Here is a 22,309-nt window from a genome sequence, read left to right on the forward strand (position 1 = left end):
CCAGTGCACCCTCGTTTAGTAACTCCCACTTACTTCTTTTGCAGCCAGTATGCTGAGCAAAGCCCATGTTATATACTTTTACTATATACTACATGTGGAAAAAATGGTGTCACATTTTTTCCACGTCTGCCTCCTGATATCTTCCCATTAGGAGGCACCTGATGCTCACCCCTTTTCCCATGAGACTCTCATCACTCACTTTCTTTCTCTGTTAAAAAGAAAAGGAAAAACATACTTCACTTGTCACCGCTTTCAGCCCTAGCACTTTGGCTGCTGTTGGGGCGCCATGGGAAAAGGGGTTGCCTTGTGCTTCAGCAGTTTGCATGTCCCTATGGCTGGTATATGTCAGTGCTTCTGAATGGCAGCCAGCAGTGTGTTCTAGGAGCAGGTTTTCCCACACACTCATCTTTCCCCCACAACAGAGGTGAATGTAAGGGAGTCTTTGTTGATGTAAACTTATACTTCCTAGCCCCTGAAGCATACAAGTTATACCAGAGTAGGCTTGCTTACCAATATGTAACTTGCACACCTGATTTAGACCCATTATTCCCCATCTCATACCTGAGCACTATTAACCCAAGAGATTTGGTATCCTGAACAGAGCTGGTCCAGAGAATTCTGATAGAACAGCTGATACTGCAAAATCTGAACCTTTTGCAGAGATGCCATAATTCTAATGGAACGCAGGCAGGTTTCTGTCAGAGCCTGGGGTTCCTGGGCTTGCAGCTCCTTTGCAGCCCACCAGCTGGACTGCCCTAAAATTGGGGCTCCTCCCCTTTCACAGAGTGAAAATCAGTGAAACCACATTTTGAAATATCAAAATCCTTTGAGAAAGAGCGGTCCAGAGAGAGAGAATTCTCTAATCCTGAAGTCATTCCCAAATCATTCTCCTGCAATGCAATACAAGTTGCTGCTGCCATGACTCTCAACCAACTATTGGGAATATTCTTTACTTTGGAAAGAACTTGCTTCCCCCTATTAATATGGACTGGTCTTCCAAACACTTAGAACAATTTTACTGTCTAAAATTGTTATGACTTTTTTCTTTAGAAAGGCAGTGACTATGCATTTAGTTTACAGACGTCTCCTCTCAGCAATAAATCATTCAATTACTACTGCATCTGTTTCTGGACTAGATTTTACTCATTTACAGTCAGTAAATATTATCTGTCTAAATATAAACCTGAACAATTAATAGAACTAGCAGAGCAGCAGCAGAAGGCTTGGGCAGGTCATGTATCAATTATTCAAGACCAAGAAGTAAAGAAAAAGCATGTCTAAATTACATATATCAGCACAAAGGTAAAGAGGGTAAGTTGGAAACCCCTAGTAGGTTGTCAAAGTCTTAGAAGAAGTATGAGCTCTCAGGTGGATTTGGCTTTATAGTTGTTTAAGAACGTTCTTTCATAATCAATGTTTGCAATATTCAAACAGAGTCAATCACTGTGGTGAATTTCCATATATCTTTCCTCAGTACATGTGACCATAAGTCTGAACTTTTTATATTGTCATCATTCATAGGCTAAAGATTTTTATCCAGAGTCAGTACCTTTATCACAGTGGTGACTGATGTTGATGTGGCCCCCAGTCTCTCTCAGTTTACACATAAGAATAATGGTGGCCAGATATCATTTTACAATAAATATTTGTATCCTCTTGTGATCCTTGCTTCTTTTAAGAGTCCCCAAGTGCTGTGGACTCTAGTTTTATTAAAGTGTCCCAAATGCTTCACTGTTACCCCACCAGTATTATCTTGGGTTTACATCAGTGGTTCTAGTTATGCTTTGTTGCCACATTTTGTCAGAATGGTTGTAGTGTTCTGTAAAATGCCCCCATTAATTCTTACTGAGGGGGGCATGTGTTCTCTCTCTCTAGCAGCCCAGGGCAGCCCAAGCACTTCTAAAGAAATGTTGGGTTGTGTCTGCCTGTCGGCCCACAGTAAGTTCTGCCTGCAGCAGTCAGAATGATCATGTCAGTATTAGAGCTCCTATTTTCCTTGTTTTTAAACATGTGTTTTCCATGCCAGTAGCAATTTAACTTCTCCTATTCCTTTCATTATTCCTCCTCTGGTACAAGCTTCTGGGCTATTTCTTTAATTCCCGCCAACAAAAGAGGAAGGAAAGAAACTGATCTTGTTCCAAGCTCAGAGAGATTTTCATCCAATCTTCAATTTTTAGGATTCCTATAAAACAACATTTGATTCTTCGAAAGATATCATCTCTTCAACTTAGGTGCCATGCAGTCTGTTCCAGACGCAGAGCAATTCTTGGGGCTAGTCTCCACTTTCTTCATTATAAACAAAGAGCAATCCTTTCCTCCATAATCACTGCATTTTCTCCAGGAGATTTCATGGCCTCCGGAGACTTCTTATTGACATGCACCATACCAATTTGGCAATGTCATTATTATTTCCTCAGGGTCACACATGGCCATACTCACTACCAGTCCAAGAACCTCCTCAGTCATATTCTCCCATGGTTCTTACAAATGTTCTGAGTAATCACAGTGGCCAATCCATGGGTCCAGGGCACACATTTTACCCTTTCCTCTGTGACATGTCGATCTGGGCTTTGTCATTCAAGGAAGCAGCAGCCTGTATTCTGAAGGCACCAGTAGTTCTACAGGATTCTGATTTCATACTGATCTGAAAAGAAACCTTTTCTATAGCCAGTTCTTTCATCTTTTAGTCAAGACAGAGATGCATCAAGTGCAAGCATTCCATTCCTGTTAGAGGAAGATTTGCCCTCCATAGGCAATATACAGAAAGACAGGAAACCATCCAGCAGGCTCCATCTGGTCATATTGTATCATGTATTAGCTCAAAATTCTGGAACATAAGCAGTACATCTGAATTTCCAGACTGAAGTTCAGGTATGATCAAGAAAGCATATCCCATAAATTATCTCTTTGGTAGTGATTCCAGAGGTCCAGGCTTGATGAATGGTTGTCCTCTGTGTCAGCTCCAGAGAAGATGGTAGTTAGAACAAGAGTGAGCCTTCTAGCTTTGGGAGCTGATGGGTTAACTCATGTTGGTGCAAAGCACTTGGGGTGAGATTCTATGCCAGGACTCTAAGTAGCTCTGTACAGAACTCATAGCTTAGGGGGAATGGTAGGGCAAAAGTAGCTTTAAGCCACCTTTGTGCCCTCCCAATCCTAGGTTGTTCTGGGGCTGAAGAATCACCTAGGCCTGTGTCTTAAGTAATGGTAACTTCTCCAGGCTGCAAAGCTAAGTGCTGCAGCTCCACCCTGACATTTCCTATGCCAGGGCTTGTGCACTGGTCCTTAGGAGGCAGCCTTATGACTGTCCTCTGCTATTCTTGTGGTGGAGAAATCATTTGTGCTGCCCTCACTTTCTTTACACAGCATAAAAGAGGCCAGAGATGGGGTGATTAAAAGAGTTGAAAGAAGGCATAAATATCTTAGAACTTGAAAGCAATAAAATTAGCTCTTCTGGGCTTCCAGATCCTGAGATACTCTAACAACATGACAAACGTATCTGTCATAAATATAAAGGGAAGGGTAAACCCTTTTAAAATCCCTCCTGGCCAGCGGAAAATTCCTCTCACCTGTAAAGGGTTAAGAAGCTAGGATAACCTCGCTGGCACCTGACCAAAATGACCAATGAGGAGACAAGATACTTTCAAAAGCTGTGGGGAGGGAAAAACAAAGAGTCTGTCTGTGTGATGCTTTTGCCGGGGACAGAACAGGAATGGAGTCTTAGAACTTAGTAAGTAATCTAGCTAGATATGCGTTAGATTATGATTTCTTTAAATGGCTGAGAAATTAAGCTGTGCTGAATAGAATGGATATTCCTGTCTGTGTGTCTTTTTGTAATTTAAGGTTTTGCCCAGAGGGATTCTCTATGTTTTGAATCTAATTACCCTGTAAGGCATTTACTATCCTGATTTTACAGAGGTGATTCTTTTTTACTTTTTACTTCTATTAAAATCTTTCTTTTCAGAAACTGAATGCTTTTTCATTGTTCTTAAGATCCAAGGGTTTGGGTCTGTGGTCACCTATGCAAATTGGTGAGAATTTTTATCAAACCTTCCCCAGGAAGTGGGGTACAAGGATTGGGAGGATTTTGGGGGGAAAGACGTTTCCAAACAACGCTTTCCTAATAAAAATAAACCCAGATAAACGTTTGGTGGTGGCAGTGGAAGTCCAAGGGCAAAGGTAAAATAGTTTGTACATTGGGGAAGTTTTAACCTAAGCTGGTAAAAGTAAGCTTAGGAGGTTTTCATGCAGGTCCCCACATCTGTACCCTAGAGTTCAGAGTGGGGAAGGAACCTTGACAGTATCCTACATCAGTCACCAAGGAGTAACCAGAAACTCTGATAATCTTTTGCAGTACAAAATCTCATCTAGCCTTTGTCTCAATGTTTCAAACGCTTGAGCAACTTTAAAGCAGATTGGCCCAAATGACAGTCAGTAAAGCAGGCAGAACTGGTTCTCCACTCAACAAATCTATCTTTTAATAGCAACACAGGTAGGTTGTTCCTGAGTAGAGACATTTGCAAGTTTACAGTATTCCAAGGCAGATCAGTGCTTATGGAAGGAGAGCAACCCAATATAGCAACCCTGTCAAGCTGGCCAGTCTTTCTTGTATGCATTCTCTCCCCTCATTCCTCTAATACACAAAACAATTCTAAATAAAAAGGGAAAAGCAACAGGAATTCTAATACCATATTGGCAAAGGTGCCTCTTGGTTTTGGACTGAATATAAGTGTCTGTTGTCCCTCCCCTTCTTATGCAGAAAGTAGGACTGTTCTTGCAGTGTTCTATAGTACATCAACAACTCCCTGCACCTAATGTGCAAAATTTGCTTCTCAGCTTCCAAGCAAACTTTTGGATATCCTAAGGAGATTATCTCTCTGTTGGGCCTCATCTTGAAAGGAATTCACAACTCAGTTTGACCGTGGGCACTAGATGAGATATTTCTACAGGTTAATTTCTAAGGATGTTGATTTAAAAAATATATATATATCCAGAGGTTGCATATATCCTTTGATTCTGCTTTAACTCCTGAAGGACAAATTTCCAATCTACAAAGTGTTCTAAATCTAAAATTTGGAACATCCTTGGCCTATCAGCCCCATGTCATCAGATTTCAAAGAACAGGTAAAATGGTTAGATGTTTTAACCATTCTTGTGATTCTTGTCCTTGGTACCCTTTTCTCTGTACTGTTCAGGCCCTTTCCAGTGGCACTTTCTTACTGTTTCTTAAAACATGCGTCCTACTTGCCATCACTTCATCTAGAAGAATCTTAAAGACTGCAAGTCTTTCCTCTGAGGAACTGAGTATCATCCTTCACAAACAGAGTGCTTCTTAGGACGTCTCCTAGCTCTATTCCACAAGTCAATACAGTAGAACCTCAGAGTTACAAACACAGAGTTACAAACTGACAGGTCAACCACACACCTCATTTGGAACCAGAATTACGCAATCAGGCAGCAGCAGAGACAGAGGGGGGAAAAGCAAATACAGTAGAGTACTGTGTTAAACGTAAACTACTAGATTGAACTTTCACCTTGGTTTTTTTTTTCCAGTATATTTTAAATATAGGTTTTGGATCACTCTTCTGGTGAAGCCAACAACCCCAGCATCCCCATTTTCTTCGTTGTTGATGAAGTGTGGAGAATGTTGTCTGATTATAAATTGTGTATTGCCTCTAACTTTCCTTGTCTCCACAGTTTCATTATTCTTATGCTCACCGAGAACTTTTTTATTCAGCTTTCAGTGTGCCAGGTGAATTATTATACCATAAGAGTACAGCAGCCTCATGGAACTACAAATCTGTATTGGTTTAACAGGCAGTGTTCCCACTAGAATAAGTACAGACTGGTATTCTTAATATTTTAGGAAGCAAATTTAAGTTTGAAGAGTCAGAGCAGCTCAGCAAGTGGAAGAAATTCAAAATCTGGAAATGAAATAGAAAAACAGTCACTGGTGGCTGCACCAACAACTTCGTATTCTACAGGGCACCCTTTAGACGGACACTGGACCATTAAAAGGTATTGTTACATCCTGGCCCAGTCCCTGTCTCTCGATGGATATTAATACATTTAAATGCTGGGCCCCAAGTGCTTCTAAGCCCCCTGAGTCTGGTTAGTGACTGGTAACTGTCCCTAGCTCTGGGTCTCTCAGGCAGACTCCCATGTGCAGACCTCATGTCTGACATCCTCCTTGGGCAGTGGGACCCTGCAGTTCAGCTGTCTTAAATCACAGAACAACTGGCATGGCCCTCCTGAGCCCCCAGATGCTTAGACTCATTCTGCCCTTCCAAGATCACCTGGCTGGGGAGCTCTGGTTTCAAGTTAAACCCTTCAAAGACAATGTGGAATTAAAGCAAGGAATACAGCATAGCACAGGAATACAAGCATAGCACTAGAGAGTTACAGATCTTCGGAAGATAACATAGTCCTGAATGCAGTCCCCTACCAAGTCTGATCTCACTGTGGGTCTGAGGTTTGGTCAGTGTCCTTAGGTCCTTAGGCCATCCCATCATGCCCTTTTGGCCTGGACTTCTTGCCTGTGCTGGTGGTTTGGGTCCCCAGCTCAGAAAAGCAGCCCCCTTTTAATATAGTCTCTCTCTCCTTTTTCCCTGTGTAGTCTAGGCTGAGGAACTGCAGACCCACCCTCTCCCCAGGCAAACTTCTGTGTAGTGTTCATTGCTCTTATGGATGGGTGTTAAGAGATCATCAGAGTTGATGGCTTTTGCTGCCTGTGTCATGGTTAGACCTCTTGGAGATGAAAGTTACAGTGGAAAGTGACGTTTATAAACAAAATGGAATTCACAAAACAACATGTAATTCCCAATTCACTCAAACATACTCCCAGTCTGTCACAGGTATCCTGTTAATGTGGGGAGGAGACAAATGCTGCATTTTGGCAGGAGATTAGACTAGATTAGATGATCCTTGCGGTCCCTTCTAACCCCATGGTTCAATATTTTTAAATATTTTGTTTCTATTTCCATATATTTCACTTGCAATGAAACCAAAGATGTGTATTGCGAGTCTGTACTTGGGTTTTGTCTCTTTCAGCTACTATTCTCTGTTATCTATGTGCAAAGAATTTATTATTAAATTAACTATTTTGGGGCATTGTGTTTTAACCTAAAGCAATAGCTGAGAGGCTCAGATTGGCTCTATTTGCTTTGCTTCTGATGGCTTAATCTTCCCATTCCCAGTTGCAGCACAGATACAGTATTTTCATTTACCATTCAGGCCTCCAGAAGCTTTTGTATCCATTCAGTTGGAGAAACTGGGGCCACGGGACATGATGCTGAACACGTTCATTCATAAGAAAGAAATCGTGGGCAGCAGAATGCAAAACCCTGTAAGTGTGCCAAAGAATTATTATTTGAGAAAGAGAGAGATTTTGATGACCTTCAGCACTATATTAAGATTTTTGATAGCATTGTTTTGTAAAAAGGCACCAACCTAATTCTCAACCTGCCATTACTTTTAAGGAGAGGAGGTTAAAGTGACAGACTGGCAATATCCTGGACAAATCTTGTGGAATTAAGATAAACTTTGTTAAGTTTAATACCTTTTAGAGTCTGTGTGTGGTGTTGTGGAATTGTATGCAACTCCTCGAGGAAGAGGGGGATGCTAATGTAATTCCTCCAGTTATCAGCCTTTTGAAGCCACCCTTTGTAGAGGCTGGCATACACCAGTTCATAGAATCATAGAATATCAGAGTTGGAAGGGACCTCAGGAGGTCATCTAGTCCAACCCCCTGCTCAAAGCAGGACCAATCCCCAATTTTTGCCCCATATCCCTAAATGGCCCCCTCAAGGATTGAACTGACAACCCTGGGTTTAGCAGGCCAAAGCTCAAACCACTGAGCTATCCCTCCCCCCAACTGGAGTCTCCATGGACCACCAGACAAAAAAAGGATTTTTAGATTAAAAGCCTGATTTTAAAGAGGTTCTGGGTCTTTGTCCTGATCCAGCAAATGGACAGGATTCCCTTAAGAAAGGGTTGGAAGAACTGGCCCTACTGAGACCCCATAAGACTGTGCGCCTGTCTGAGTTGAAGCTGTGATTAACTTGAAATCACAAGGAAACCCCTTGAGTGGGATGTTGATGGACTGCTCCTGTTAAAGCCCATGTTAGTGCTGGGGTGAACTCTGGTAATCTTATTAGCATGTGCATATGTTCTTTTATTGTTGTTTAGTATGTTTTCTCTGTAGTGCTTTTACCGTAAGAATAAAACAGACTTACATAGGAAGTGCTGTGTGTAACATAACTGTTGGCAATCACTCTGATGTTAGCCTCTGAAGAGAAAGGAAACAGGCCTGCTTAGTCAAAGGACAGTGCAGCCTGGAAATATCCCAGTCAGAAGGGTGAGAGACGCGTGTCTCCACTCAAAAGAGGTGATGGGCAGGGGAGCCTGAAGTCTAGAGTGAGTGTCCTTGCAGGACCATATAGGGAAAATACAGGTGCAGTTGTCCAGAACTATGACAGTTAGTGCACCAGCCTGGGACTCAGGAGACCTAGGTTCAATTCCCTGCTCTTCCACAGACCTTTTCTGTGATCTTGGGCAAGTCATTTAGTCTCTTTGTGCCTCAGTTTCCCATCTGTAACAGGGGGATGATAGACCTTCCCTACCTCACTGTGGTGTTGAGTACAAATACATTAATGATTTTGAGGTGCTCAGATACTACAGTGATGGGGTTCTAGAAGTATCTAAGCGAGAGTGCTTTAAAATATATTACAAAGAACAAAAATAAAGAATCTATATGTTAAAATAATAATAAGAATTCTAGCAGAGAAGGAAACTGAACTTGACATGAGTTTAGTTTGTTTCATGAATAGTTCATCTAATCTCAGTTTTACAATTCTGTAGTCCCAGGATCAGTGGAGTTTAAAGGCTGCCTCTTGAACCTCCCACAATCCTCAGTTGTTCTGGGTACTTTTCCGCCACAGCTGAACATCTGACTATAGATACTTAGATTAAAAACAACCGCAGATTGCGATTTGTTATTACTAGGTTAAATTAAAAAGGCTAATTGGGGTCACGCTTGAATATCGCCAGCTGGGATTGTGAAGAAATTTTCATCCATAATACAGGATTTCAGTTACATGTTATTCTGGTGAAGCATCCAACATTGGCTTTAGTTACAGATGAGACAAAATACTAGACTAGGCAGACTTTTTATCAAGTCTCTCTTGTTATGTTACTTTCATTTTTATCAATTTGTGTTTAATTTTTAGAGGAAGAAAAATAGACTTTGTGTCATAGAATCATAGAAGATTAGAGTTGGAAGAGACCTCAGGAGGTCATCTAGTCCAACCCCAACTAAATCATCCCAGCCAGGGCTTTGTCAAGCCAGGCCTTAAAAACCTCTAAAGATCAAGATTCTACCACCTCCCTAGGTAACCCATTCCAGTGCTTCACCACCCTCCTAGTGAAATAGTTTTTCCTAATATCCAATCTACACCTCCCGCACTGCAACTTGAGACCATTGCTCCTTGTTCTGTCATCTGCTGCCACTGAGAACAGCCTAGCTCCATCCTCTTTGGAACCCCCTTCAGGTAGTTGAAGGCTGCTATCAAATCCCACCTCACTCTTCTGCAGACTAAATAAGCCCAGTTCTCTCAGCCTCTCCTCATAAGTCATGTGCCCCAGCCCCGTAATCATTTTCATTGCCCTCTGCTGGACTCTCTCCAATTTTCCACATCCTTTCTGTAGTGAGGGGCCCAAAACTGGATGCAGTACTCCAGATGTGGCCTCACTAGTGCCAAATAGAGGGGAATAATCACTTCCCTCAATCTGCTGGCAGTGCTCCTACTAATGCAGCCCAAAATGCTGTTAGCCTTCTTGGCAACAAGGGCACACTGACTTATATCCGGTTTCTCGTCCACTGTAATCCCCAGGTCCTTTTCTGCAGATCTGCCGCTTAGCCAGGCGGTCCCCAGCCTGTAGCAGTGTGTGGGATTCTTCTGTCCTAAATGCAGGACTCTGCACTTGTCCTTGTTGAACCTCATCAGATTACATGTCTTTACCATGAGGTTTCTAAATTGGACCCAGATTTTTTATATGTCTGGAAAATCATCCTTATCCAGTATCTAGAAACTGAGATACTTGGATCCTGTCTTGAATTTGCTGGTGACTCAAGTCTTCTCCTAAATGCATTACAAGTTAGGCATGGTCCTGAACAGACATGGGGTGGCAGTCGAAGCCCCATCAAATATTTGATCAAACAAATTCATCAAAATACATAATTCAGTTTAGTATATTCACAAACTATGGAACCAGGTCAATAAGCTGACTGAATATTTGTGGGGGAACTATAAGTTGAATACTTTTTGGAAAATATCTCAATGTGTCATTAAATTATGTTTAATATCATATGTCCTGAATAAAAACTATTCTAATAATTTTGTTGAATTTGACTATTGGCTTGATATAAATTTTTACAGGATCTGCTGTACTGGCCAAAATCATTTCCAAGTTCATTCTCATCGAAGTTTTTTATGAAGAAAGGAATTAGACTGCTTTGTAATGTTGCCTTTGAACCAGAACCTTATTTAATACATTAATAAAGTAGCATTTCTATCATAGGAAATGTTGTTATATATATTTTATGGTCTTTTGGATGCAAGGTATACAAATGCTGTAGAAATGTCACTAAGAAGAAAATATTATCTTGTAGAATGAAGATGAAAAAATCAAAAGAGAAGTTATTGCTGAATACTGTCATAAGTGAGTACATCAAATATATACATTTCATTCTTTTTGTTTTTTGGTTTTTTTTGTTTAAATCCTGTGCAACTGAAATGTGAGAATGGCCAAGGCTTTATTTTGAAAAGGATCTTTTTCTATTAGATTACTATATAATTATTATAATGTGTTTTTCACAATTTTTTATAGTTAGTCATAAAGCAAAGAGAGGAAGGCTTCTGGTGGTTAATGGGAGATTGTGGGGGAGGTAGAGGGAGCACAAGTAACATTGGAGAGAGTGTGCTGGAACAAATGGGAAATGGGCCATTCTTCCTCTAGAACCAGGATGCAAAGAGAGGTTGATGAGGTAATTTGTGGGTGAGAAAAGGTCAGGGGAGTGTCTTCACCATGAGGGTAGAGTTGTGGTAAGAGTAGTTGGCAGTAAATCAGAGAATGACCTAGTGGTGATGGAGTGGCTGGCTTTGGTCCACAAATAATTCTGTAAATTCAGTCCATGTGCTAGGGTGACCAGAGGGACTGAGGAACATGAAGAATCAGAGTTTCAAACCTGAGTTGGATATTTTTACACTTGCTTTGACTTGACAGTATTATAATTCTTTGCAGCTGTAAGTCCCACTCTGACTTCTATTTCTGACTATAGGAGTTTTGCGATCAACTTCAACAGAAGCAGGATTAGATCCTTGAACAAGATGCCAGTTTATCTATAAAACTAAACAAAAAACAAACCACCAATGGCAATTTGCATATAATTTGACTGGATGAGAAGAGAAAAACAAAACATATTTACAGCATTGAATAGACTGGTTTAATAAATTAGGTGTGCAACACAAACTCATGATGTCACTTATATTACAAAAAGGCATAGAGGAATTAAGTATTAATACCTACCTCACAGGGGTTGCCGTGAGCATTAATTCATTGATGTTTTTAAAGGGCTGTGAGAATATCACGTGAAAGGTGTTACAGCAGTACAAAATATTAAGCAGCTTTGCTATATGGTGCCACTGCGTGTTACAGCATAGCAGAATTACTATCTTTAAATCTGATGACTTTGCAGTAGAAGTTGCCAAAGTATGTGTCAGTGTGGAAAGAGATTAGAGCCAGGAAGAGTACAGTTTATCTGGATGGATGACTCACTGCACAGTAATTTTTATATAAAGGCTATATGCTAATATTTGGTACCTTTTTTTAGATTGAGCCATCGTTTTTTGTCACAGTATGCCCTGAGAGGCCAGATCATTGCATACTACAATAGTCTGAAAATCCTGCTAGAAGATTTCCCTGTCATCAGAGACAAATACTTCATGATTGGGCTATCCCAAGAGAAAAAGGGGAACAGAGACTCAAAGGAAAACCTTGAGGCTGATCCCAGGTTTGTAGTGTCTTCAACCATTTGTCCCTGGCTGCCAGAGTTTCAAATTAGCAAGCAGAGATGAGAAAAGAACAGTGTAGATAATAGTCCATATGCACTTTGAGCCACATTTTCTGCCAGTGTCCAGTTGACCTCTGATTTTGTGCACACAATTGGTTGTGCCTGCGAAAGTCTGCATACTGGGAATTCAAATACTCCAAAGACTTCCACTAGCATGGATGGGAGAATCAAATTAATCTAGTTTTTGTCCAGACTGTAAACCCTACGTTCATAGATTCTTAGGCCAGAAGAGACCATTGTGGTCGTCTAGTCTGACCTGTATAGCACAGGCTGTAGACCTTCCCCAAAATAATTCTTAGAGCAGATCTTTTAGAAAAAATCCGATCTTGATTTTAAAGTTATCAGTCGTGGAGATGCATGGTAAATTGTTCCAATGGTTAATTAGTTTTGTCATAAAAATTTAACCCTTATTTCCAGTCTGAAATAAAATCTTTAATTCAGTTTAGCTAAAGTTGTCTTATTCTATTTCAGAGTTAAGTGAAACCTGTTAACAAGTGACAAGTTAACAAGTACAAGCTCTAGCTCCGTCCCTGAACCCATTGGGATTAAGAACTAGCATCAGTTAATCACTGATCAACAACTCTAGTTGACTCCCTTAGCCTGGCTGCTTAGCAAGGACTAAATCAAACACACAATTGCCAGATGAGCACAGTTCTACTGAGGTGTTTATCCTTCTGCAGTTCATACTACAGACCGGTTGCTGTTCTTAGGGTTAAATGGAGATGTCTAGTAGAGAGGGAGAGTCTATAGAACAGTTCGGAAACATCCATCACACTGCAGGGAAAGACTTGTCTAGCATTGATTCTGCTGCTGAATGGTTTGGCCATTTAGCCCTCAGTGGACTATTATATCGATAGGTCGTGACAGAGTGCATGTTAATAAGGTATTGGCTGATGCATTGGGCCAACTCCCTTCCACCATCCAAGAAGTGAGTCAATATTGCTTTTAGTTTTTTAGTTTTGCATTTCTTTAAAAATACTTTGTGAGGAAGCGGGGGAGTTGTTAAACAACATCTCTTTCAACTATGAAATGTAGCTTGTGGTGAAAAGAGAGAGAGTGAGGGGGCGGGGGTGGAGGGAATCAATCCTTTATTTAAGGTTCTGTGGACTACTTGGACCCCTTTTCACCCACCACCTAGCTCAGAAGCCTGACTGCCCTTTCAGCATTAATTTGGGGCATGCTAGAAGACAGCTTTAATTAGCTTGCTATTAACAAACAACAAGCAGCTGTTCTCCCTACATTTGAAATGGCGAAGCGCTCCCACGCTAGAAAGTCAATTAAAAGTAACTCAGCCGGACTGTAAACTGGGGAAAGAGTAATTTTAAAACTGTCCCTCTTTCCTTCAGCCCTCACCCTATAGCCCCCATCACACTTCCCAACACCACCCCCTGCTTTTTTTTGTCCACACTTTCTGTATGTCATTTATTATCAGCTGTATAATTTAAATGAAAAAAAAAAACAGCTTAGGACCACCTTGTCTACTGTCAATTAGTTACAGTTCAAGAGAAAATCAGAGCTTCCATCCTACCTTAGTATTATTTCAGGAAATTAATTCTAGCACCTTCTTCTTCTCTGAAATAAGCCTATCATCTATGTTTGTACTGGCCAGATACTTGAAGGGTGAGCAGGATGTGCACTCTAGTTTCTCATCACAGGAGGATTTGCAATTGGATGAAAAAAGTGGAGAGGAGGGAAGAGGGTGGAAGAGGGGTAGAAACTGAAGAAAAGAGAATGGTAGGGAAGGAAGAGAGAAAACACGCAGTAAAAATGAATATAAGATGAAAGGCCAAATAAGAGAAGAAAGAATACTCCTGTGGGAATTCTGTGCAACTGCGCAATGCAGAATTTGCACAGAATTAGTGCTCTTCTTTGAGTGATGGTCCCTATATGTATTCCAAATGCAGGTATGCATGTGTGCCATGCATCGGAGCTGGAAGTCTGTCAGCAGCCATGTCCGTTGCCCTGCACAGTCACCTTACATTGCCACGTGCTCCATGAGAGGTTATAAGAGGCTGTGTGGAGCGACATGCCCTCAGTTCCCTCTTATTGCATGGTCAGAGTCAGAATCCTCTCTTCACGCTTGTGCACTCTGTGAGAATGACAGTCTGTGGTAGGTAGGTAGATAGTTCTGTTTCCTTTCCCTTTGTATTTCTGTAAATGTTAGGTTAGTTAGTTAGGGTACATAGTAGCCCCTTCCCGGGTTTCCCCGACCCCCTTTAGGGATTATGCCCTGCGTTTCAGGGTTCAAGAACTGCACCTCATGTCCTCATTCATTCTCCGTGAGCAACGAGCACACATGCTGCCTCTACTGCCTGGGTGATACACACCTTGTCACCTGCTGCAATATCTGCAAGTTCTTCCCGTCAAGGACCCGTGACACTCAACGTCAGTGCCTCTGCAAGTTCCTCATGGCGGAAGTGCTCTGGCCTCATGCGGAGTCTGATCCTGGATGGTCAGTGCTGGCTGTGCACCTCCCATCACTGGCTGTGAGCACCCCACCCTTGGCTTCGCTCTCAGATCCATCAGCACCACCAAGACATGAGAAGATGCACAGGAACAGTCGCAAGTGCTCTCACGAACACTGCAGTAAGTCCTCATCACAGACCTCTGTGCCACACTGCGTTTCCTCTCCAAGCCAGGTTTGATCAGGTGAGACATTGCATGATGACTCCACTGGGCCTTCCTTAAGGCAGGGGGCAAGGTGAAGCAGAAGCAAGACCCACCAGAACCACCAGTTCCCTAGTGGACCGAGGCTCCCAATAGCCCACTGGAGTGCACTACTCAGCCACATCTGGACTGTGCAGGTTCCACTCTGTGTACCCCTCGTCGGAGTGGCAGACAGTGGGATGTATCCTGGACGCTGGGCCAGATGAATCCAGTGGTCCCCACATCCCACCTAGAGCTGCTGTACCTGCCTTCACCGCTTCTTTTGGTCTCCCCGGCCACATTCACTGGCAGATGAGCCGCTCCTCCTCGGCTGTGACCAACCACTGCAGGTCGTGGTTCCGCCCACACCGACGGCTCTGCCACTGATGGAGGCTTCTCTGGACTCTGAGGTGTAGTGCAGACTCCCGGGCTCACCTGCCTTTTCTGGCACCCTACGCTCCAGGCCCGCAGTAGCATCAACACCTGCCTTCTGGCACCACTGGCCCACATGGGACCCTTATCGCTGCCCATACCCACTGTCGTTGGCCTCATACAAGCCCACATCAGCCCCTCCACTGGCTCCGTTAGTCTTGGACCAGGAGGAGGACCTGGCGCTTGATCCAACTCTGCTAGTACTGCTGACTCCAATGGCAGGCTTCTCCTCTCTGGACAAGACCCTGATCCCACCTACCCTCTCCTCTCCTGACTATCACCACCAGTACCAGGAGCTGCTACAGAGAATGGCCCTTGATTTGGGCAACCCCCGGAAGAGGTCTAAGACCAACCGGACCAGTTGTTGGACATTTTCCAGCCCTAGGGCCTGACGTGTGTAGCTGTGCTCATTCACGACATCATTCTACAACCTGCACAAGTAGTGTGGCACATGCTGGTGTTGTGCGCCCCCACGCCCAAGAAAGTGGAACACAGGTACTTCATGCCGGCTAAGGGGGCTGACTTTCTGTTTTCCCACCCACCGCTGGCCTCACTGGTCGTGCATGCAGTCATGGAATGAGGGCGCCAGCACTCTGCCTCTTCCACCCCGCAAATAAGACATTGAAATGCCTGGACCTCATGGGCTGTAAACTCTACTCCTCCACAGTCCTTCAATTCCACATTTCTAACTGTCAAGCTCTGCTAGTGAAGTACACTTTCAACAATTATACAATACCAAACTGGTGGAGTTCTTGGAGGTTATCCCACGAGATAAGTGCCGGCAGTTCCAGGCCCTGCTGTATGAGGACTGTTGGATGGCCAAAGTCAGCCTTCAGGCCATGGTGGATGCGGTGGCCACGAGCGTGGTGATGAAATGCGACACATGGCTCCAGTCATTTAGCTTTCCGAGGGAGGTCCAATCCACCATGCAGGACCTCCCTTTCAATGACAAGCTGTTCTGTGCAAAGATGGACGAGGCCTTGCATTCCTTGAAGGACTCATGGGCGACCCTTTGGTCCCTCAGGATCTACACAGCTTCCACCTGCAGCCGACAATCTGAGCCACAGTTCCAGCAGCGCCCATACCTGCCATACCAAGCTATCTACACTAGGTACCAGGAGCTGGCCTGCTGGTGCCCCTGTTCCCAGTGCCCACAGAACCCCTGACCACTGCTCCCTGGCTCACCTATCCATGAAGGTCCTCTTCCTGGTGGCCATTACCTCTGCCCAGTGGGTCAGCAAACTGGCAGCCATGATGGCTGAGCCCCTGTATACAGTTTTCCATAAGGTCAAAGTCTCCCTGCACCTTCACCCTAAGTTCCTCCCAAAGATCATCTGAGTTTCATCTCAACCAGTCCATCCATCTCCCAGTCTTCCATCCTAAACCCCACGCCACCCCCGTGGATAGGACATTGCATTCCCTGGACATCCACGGGGCACTGGCCTTCTATTGGCCTTTCACGCCTCCCCATGCCTCTTCGTAACCATCATGGAAATGTTTGAGAGGGCCGGCCCTCTCCTTGCATTGTATGTCCAGTTGAGTCTCTCAGTGCATTACAGAATGCTATGTGCACTCCATTGCAACACCGCCAGGCAGAATCACAGTGCACTCCACGTGGGCACACGCAATTCCTCCCTGGTGGATGTACCCTGGCATGAGATCTGCTGTGCAGCAACATGGTGCTCTGTCCAAACCTTCACAGCGCACTACACCATTGATCAGTGGGCTGTGCTGTTCTACAGCAGGTCTTACCCTTCGCATCCTCGCACCCACCTCCAAGCTGATCATTGCTCTGTACTCACCCGTGTTTGGAATACATATAGGGACCGTCACTCGAAGAAGAAGAGATTACTTATCTAGAACTGGAGGTTCTTTGAGATGTGTGGTCCCTATTTGTATTCCAATACCCGACCACCTTCCTTCTGCTGTGGAAAGAGGGAGACTGAGGGCGTCACCCTGCATAGCCTCTTATAACCTCACATAGAGCAGGTAGTGACATAGGGCAGCCGTGCAGGTCAATGGACACTGCCGTTGAAAGACTTCCAGCTCCAGTGCATGGCGCGCATGTGCACCTATGTTTGGAATACAAATCGGGACCACCCATCTCAATGAACCTCCAGTTACAGGTAAGAAAAGTTCTCTTCTGTGCAGAATTTCCTTTTCCCTGCAGAATTGGTGCTGCAGAGCTGCTGGGTGCCACTAGAGGCCACTGGACCCAGCAGAGCCCAGCTCCCCAGTTTGCAAATAGTAGACACTGCGGGGGGTAGGGGGATGGAGCTGGAGGGTTCCCAACAGCTGCAGTTCCTGGCACAACCTGAAGGAAGGAGGCAGCATGCAAGAAACAGCATCAGGCTGTTTCTCCCTCTGGATCCCTGGGCTCTGCTGGGGCAGGGGGATGCAGGTGTCTGCATATGAGGGGCAAAGTTAGGCTATGGAGGGGAGGGTTTGCAAGTGTCTGGGCTGGCGGGGCCCCTCAGCTGGGCTCTGGGGTGGGGGAAGGGGTGTGGGTGGCTGGGCTGGGGAATCCCTGCATCTGGACTCTGGGAGGGAGGGGGTGTGGATATCTGGGGAGGGGGCATGGCATAGCTGGGCTCTGCAGGAGGGGGGCAGAGAAATGGGGACTGTCATAGGGGTTTCTTTAAATCTCTACTCCTGGGGAAATTTTTTGTTGTTGTCTATATTGTTACAGACATAGTTGCTGACAGGTATTTGAAATAAACTACCAAAATAACCTAAACTGGCATGATTATATAGTGTTATTTTGACAAAATGTGCAGAATTTTAAAATATTGTGTGCAGAATTTTTATTTTTTTTGGCACAGAATTCCCCCGGGAGTAAAAGAAGAGGGTTTCAAAAGAGAAAAATAAATGAACAATAACAGAAGAATTAGTCCAAATGGGAAAAATTGAAAAAAAACAAAACAAAGAAAAAGTGTGTCAAGGAACCTGATCCTAAACCCCACTAAAATCAGTGGAGACTCCCATTGACTTCAGTGAGTCTCTGGATCAGGTGCCATGAAAAAAATTGGATAATAAAGTGGTTACCCTCCATCTTTACAGTTTTGCCTTAGGTAACTTGTTAATGTTACCTGAGTATTAGCAATATTCCCTGCTAAAGGACAGGAAATGCACAAATGCTGAGATAATTCTGTTAATTTGTCTAAGATAGTCAAACATTTAGCTGTGATGCTCTGAGTATCTTTCCCAGACCTGAAGGAGAGCTCTGTGTAGCTCGAAAGCTTCTCTCTCTCTCTAAAAGAAATTAGTCCAATAAAATATATTACATCACTCACCTCTCTCTAAAAAGATTTTCTGGCAACTACTGTGTGAAGGCAAAGAAAGAAGGGGGGAGGGGGGAAGGGAAACATTGGTATTTGTTTTATATTATAGAAAGTCTGTTTTACCTAGTATCTTCAGTTTAAATTGTGCTTTGGCTCTTTCTGAAGTGTGGGGGGGGGAGGGGAGCTAGGATGATGGGTGGGGTGGGGTGGAATTCTGAATAATTTCCCAGGTATCACCAGGGCCTCATCTGGATGCTATATAAGTTGTCTTGTATCTTTCTGAAAAGTTAATATAACATACCACATCATAGCAGAAATAAATGACGTTGACCTCTTGGGGAGGGGAGGGGCATTCTTTCCGTAACAACTCTGGAGAAAACACCATTTAAAATTAAATGGAGCTATCGGTGCATCAAAGAGGGGGGAAACAGACCTCTTTGATGGAGAGACTAAATATACAGATATCCATGCTATGGGAGCATGCTCACTACTGAGAGCATTGCCTTTGGGGTGAACTGCAGCTGTTATACTTGGTCTCTCCCTGCTGTTATGGCTTCCAGGCAATGGTGTAAAATGGAAGAAACCGATAAAGAGAGTAAACAGTAATGTCATCTGGTAAAGTACAGTTTCCTTGGGTACAGTTTGTTCTTATCATTCCTTATGCAAAATAGGTAATGAACAGCTGGTTAAATAAATCCTACCCAAAGGTAATTCTCTCATTTACAACACACTGCAGTTAACCATTTGCTATTCCACCCACACACAGATGCAAGTTGTTCCTTCTGCTGTTTGACCTCTCTCTTTAATCACAATAATAATTAATAAGTATAAAACTCACTTTGATTTAAATCAAACTTAATTCCCCTACTCATAGGTGCTGGAACATAGGTGCTGCAGCACCCCCTGACTTGAAGTGTTTTCCACTACATACAGGGTTTACAGTTTGGTTCAATGGCTCTCAGGCCCCGCACTATAAAAATTGTTCCAGCATCCCTGCTCCCACTGAGTTTAAACCTCTCACCTCAGACTAAATTAGTTCAATATTGTATTTCATGTTCATGTGCACTGAGACAAGAAATGACTGTTTTGTTTATGTGGAAAAACAAAAAAATACATGATGCATATTCTAACTTTATAATTTAACATGTTCTGACAAGAAGGTTGGGCTGTCTACTGAAAGTTGCACAGGAATTTTAGCAAATATTCATTGTAGACTTTTAATTCTTATTCATTGTTGTAGCCCTACCTATTACTATGGAAGAAGGAAGTTACATTATCCAAGTTCTACATTTCTAATTTAACTTTGTTTACCAAGAGAGGGAGGATCGTAGAATCTTGAGAATCCCTGCTGATTCTCCCACGTTATAACATTTCATCACCACATTGGGCCAACTCCATCCAAACAGGGCTGGGTGTGATTCCCTTGAGCCTGGCTGTGTTGTTCCTGAGGCAAACAGAAGCAGTCATCAGAGAATGATGCAAGACAGTGCTATCCTATGCCAAAGCTGAACACTTTTACCTCGGGATCAAAGAGCCAGTCCTACAAAGTGCCTCTTGTGAGGTGTCAAATGTCTTCAGTTCTCGTTGAAGTCAATGGAAATTGGGGCCATTCAGCACCTTGCAGGAGACATTCAGGATCTTGTAGGAATGGGCACCAAGCTCTCATCTTTAGTTTGTCTCTTTTGTTGTGTGTTGCTCTTTCATTATTTTGCAGGGCTGGCCCATGGCTGCTTATTTTTGAATAAACAATACCACTCTGATTGAGAGAGGCCATTTGGCATAAGTGACAGTTGTGTATTTGGTTCAGAGAAGCCTTTTGCAGAGCATTCTGGTCTCCTAGATTGGTACACTATAAGGCCTAGTTGAAAGCCCACTGAAGTCAATGGAAAGATTCCTATTGAATTCAATGGGCTTTTGAGTCTCGCCTTTAGTGGTCATTTGATCTCTGAAATATGTTTATTTCTCGCTGTTCCAAATCTTTGGGGTAAATCCCAAGCCCAAATGGAAGTTTTGCCTGAGCTAGCAAGAGGTTTTTTTTGCCCAAGTTTTAAGTGAAAATTACAACATTGTGGTATTTAGATTTAAAAATTATTTTCAGAGACTTTTATTTAGTTGTAACTTTCCAAAGTGACAGGAATCTATCATTTCCCCATATAACTCAGGTCATTTCAGCCACAACCACATCGTTTGTTGTCTCCTGATGGGCAAGCCTTCCTCAATTTGTGGTTCATCCCTCACCCTTCTGAGGTGCTGTTTATGTTTAAAATGCTGCCAGAGAAGGTTGGTATTTACAAACCTAAAGAGAGATTTTGTTTTCTTAAGCAAAGCATATAAATGTATCTGGAGGACAGACCACATTCTTCATACATGTTGAAATGTTGCTTTGTCGTTAGAGATGACTAGCCCTGGGAAATAAACAAACTCACAATGTGTTGATGAGAATGCCTGCTACAATTAGGATGTGCCATTGGAGTAGTGTGTCAGGTCACAGGCATTAAGAAAAAAGGTTGTATCCTCTGTGTTTGAGACACAGGAGCAAAAGATAAAAGGATAGCTGGGTAATGCAGTTACTTTATTAAAATCAGCCATGTTGGATCCCCTCTGCCTACAGACAAGCCTGCATGTCCCTAACCCTTCCCCTGCTGTCCATCCGTCTCCCCCCCCAATCCCCCCCCCCAAATGTATAGGGAAGTAGCAGCGATGTTGGCTGTAGTCACTGTGCTAAGAGGAAAGTGGGGGTTTAAAATGTGAGGAGGTAAAATAGGGAGACATCGTAACATACCAATTCTTTGCTTCTGACAAATTGCCTGTTTGCTTTTGATCTATTTATCTTTTTCACAGGGAAAAAAGTTGTTTTTATTTAACTGGTACAAAAAGACACTCATTCAAGACTCTAGGAGCCCTAACACTCAGTAGTACAACATAACATTTTGGATTGTAAGCTCTTCATGGAAGAGGCAGTCTTCTGTTCTATGTTTGTCCAGCACCCGGCCAGTGGGCCCCAATCCTGACTATGGCCTCTAGGTACTACTGGGATACAAATAATCAGTAACCTTCATTCATAAATATTTGCTATGGCTATGTGTTTTTTTCACATTTGAAGTGTTTTCTCCCTATGTTTATTTTATCTGCTGGCTGCTTACAGAGCACTCAGGCAGAGCCTGCAGACTGTGGCAGCGCTTCATGACATTGTTTCGTACCTTTTCAGCTTTGCTCAATTAGGAAACTCCCCAAACTGTTTTGATTCCCTAAATCCAGAGCCTCTGACCACGGACTGGGGAGAGAACGAAAGGATCGGTAAGTAACAAATACATCACCATCAATGGTCAGAACGAGATCAGAAAAACCTTTCAACAAAAAGAGGACCGTTACTGACTGAAATGTTGCCTTTTACCTTAAATATATAGTATACGATGATGTATTAGTGCCAGAAAATACCTTTATGCCTACCCCCATATTTTCACGTCTTGAGGTTTAAATCAGTTAAATTGCCCTACTATCATATGCTTTCAGTACATTCCACCATGCACATTTTGTGATCTCACAGCCTTTTACAAACATGAATGAATGTGACCTCACCATATCCCTGTGAAGTAAGTAAGTAGCATCATTTTACAGATGAGAAAACTCAGGTATCAAGGGAGTTAAGTATCTTGCCCAAGACGCAAAACAACTCTGTGGCAGAGCCAGAAATGGAAGACACATCTTCTGTCTCCCAATCCTGTGCTTTGATCACTAGCCCTTCCACCTCCTCCTCCTCCCACCACACAGGTCTTATAAATGTAATTTCAGAATAAGTAATAATTAGTTGTTTAAATCCTTT

At 43.1% G+C, this 22,309-nt stretch overlaps 1 protein-coding gene across 1 annotated transcript in view; it reads left to right on the plus strand.

Moving 5' to 3' along the window:
* Nucleotides 1-21,748, plus strand: part of LOC140908917 (uncharacterized) — a 58,401-nt gene extending 36,653 nt beyond the window's left edge. Inside the window, exons 16-21 of the mRNA XM_073336991.1 lie at nucleotides 5,864-6,015; nucleotides 7,231-7,342; nucleotides 10,667-10,716; nucleotides 11,888-12,067; nucleotides 20,649-20,766; nucleotides 21,695-21,748. Coding sequence (XP_073193092.1) covers nucleotides 5,864-6,015; nucleotides 7,231-7,342; nucleotides 10,667-10,716; nucleotides 11,888-12,067; nucleotides 20,649-20,766; nucleotides 21,695-21,730 — 648 coding nt within the window. The 3' untranslated portion in view covers nucleotides 21,731-21,748. The remainder of the gene's footprint in view (nucleotides 1-5,863; nucleotides 6,016-7,230; nucleotides 7,343-10,666; nucleotides 10,717-11,887; nucleotides 12,068-20,648; nucleotides 20,767-21,694) is intronic.
* Nucleotides 21,749-22,309: the final 561 nt, after the last annotated feature.

This window comes from Lepidochelys kempii, chromosome 3, assembly GCF_965140265.1.
Source record: "Lepidochelys kempii isolate rLepKem1 chromosome 3, rLepKem1.hap2, whole genome shotgun sequence".
Classification (NCBI taxonomy): Eukaryota; Metazoa; Chordata; order Testudines; family Cheloniidae; genus Lepidochelys; species Lepidochelys kempii.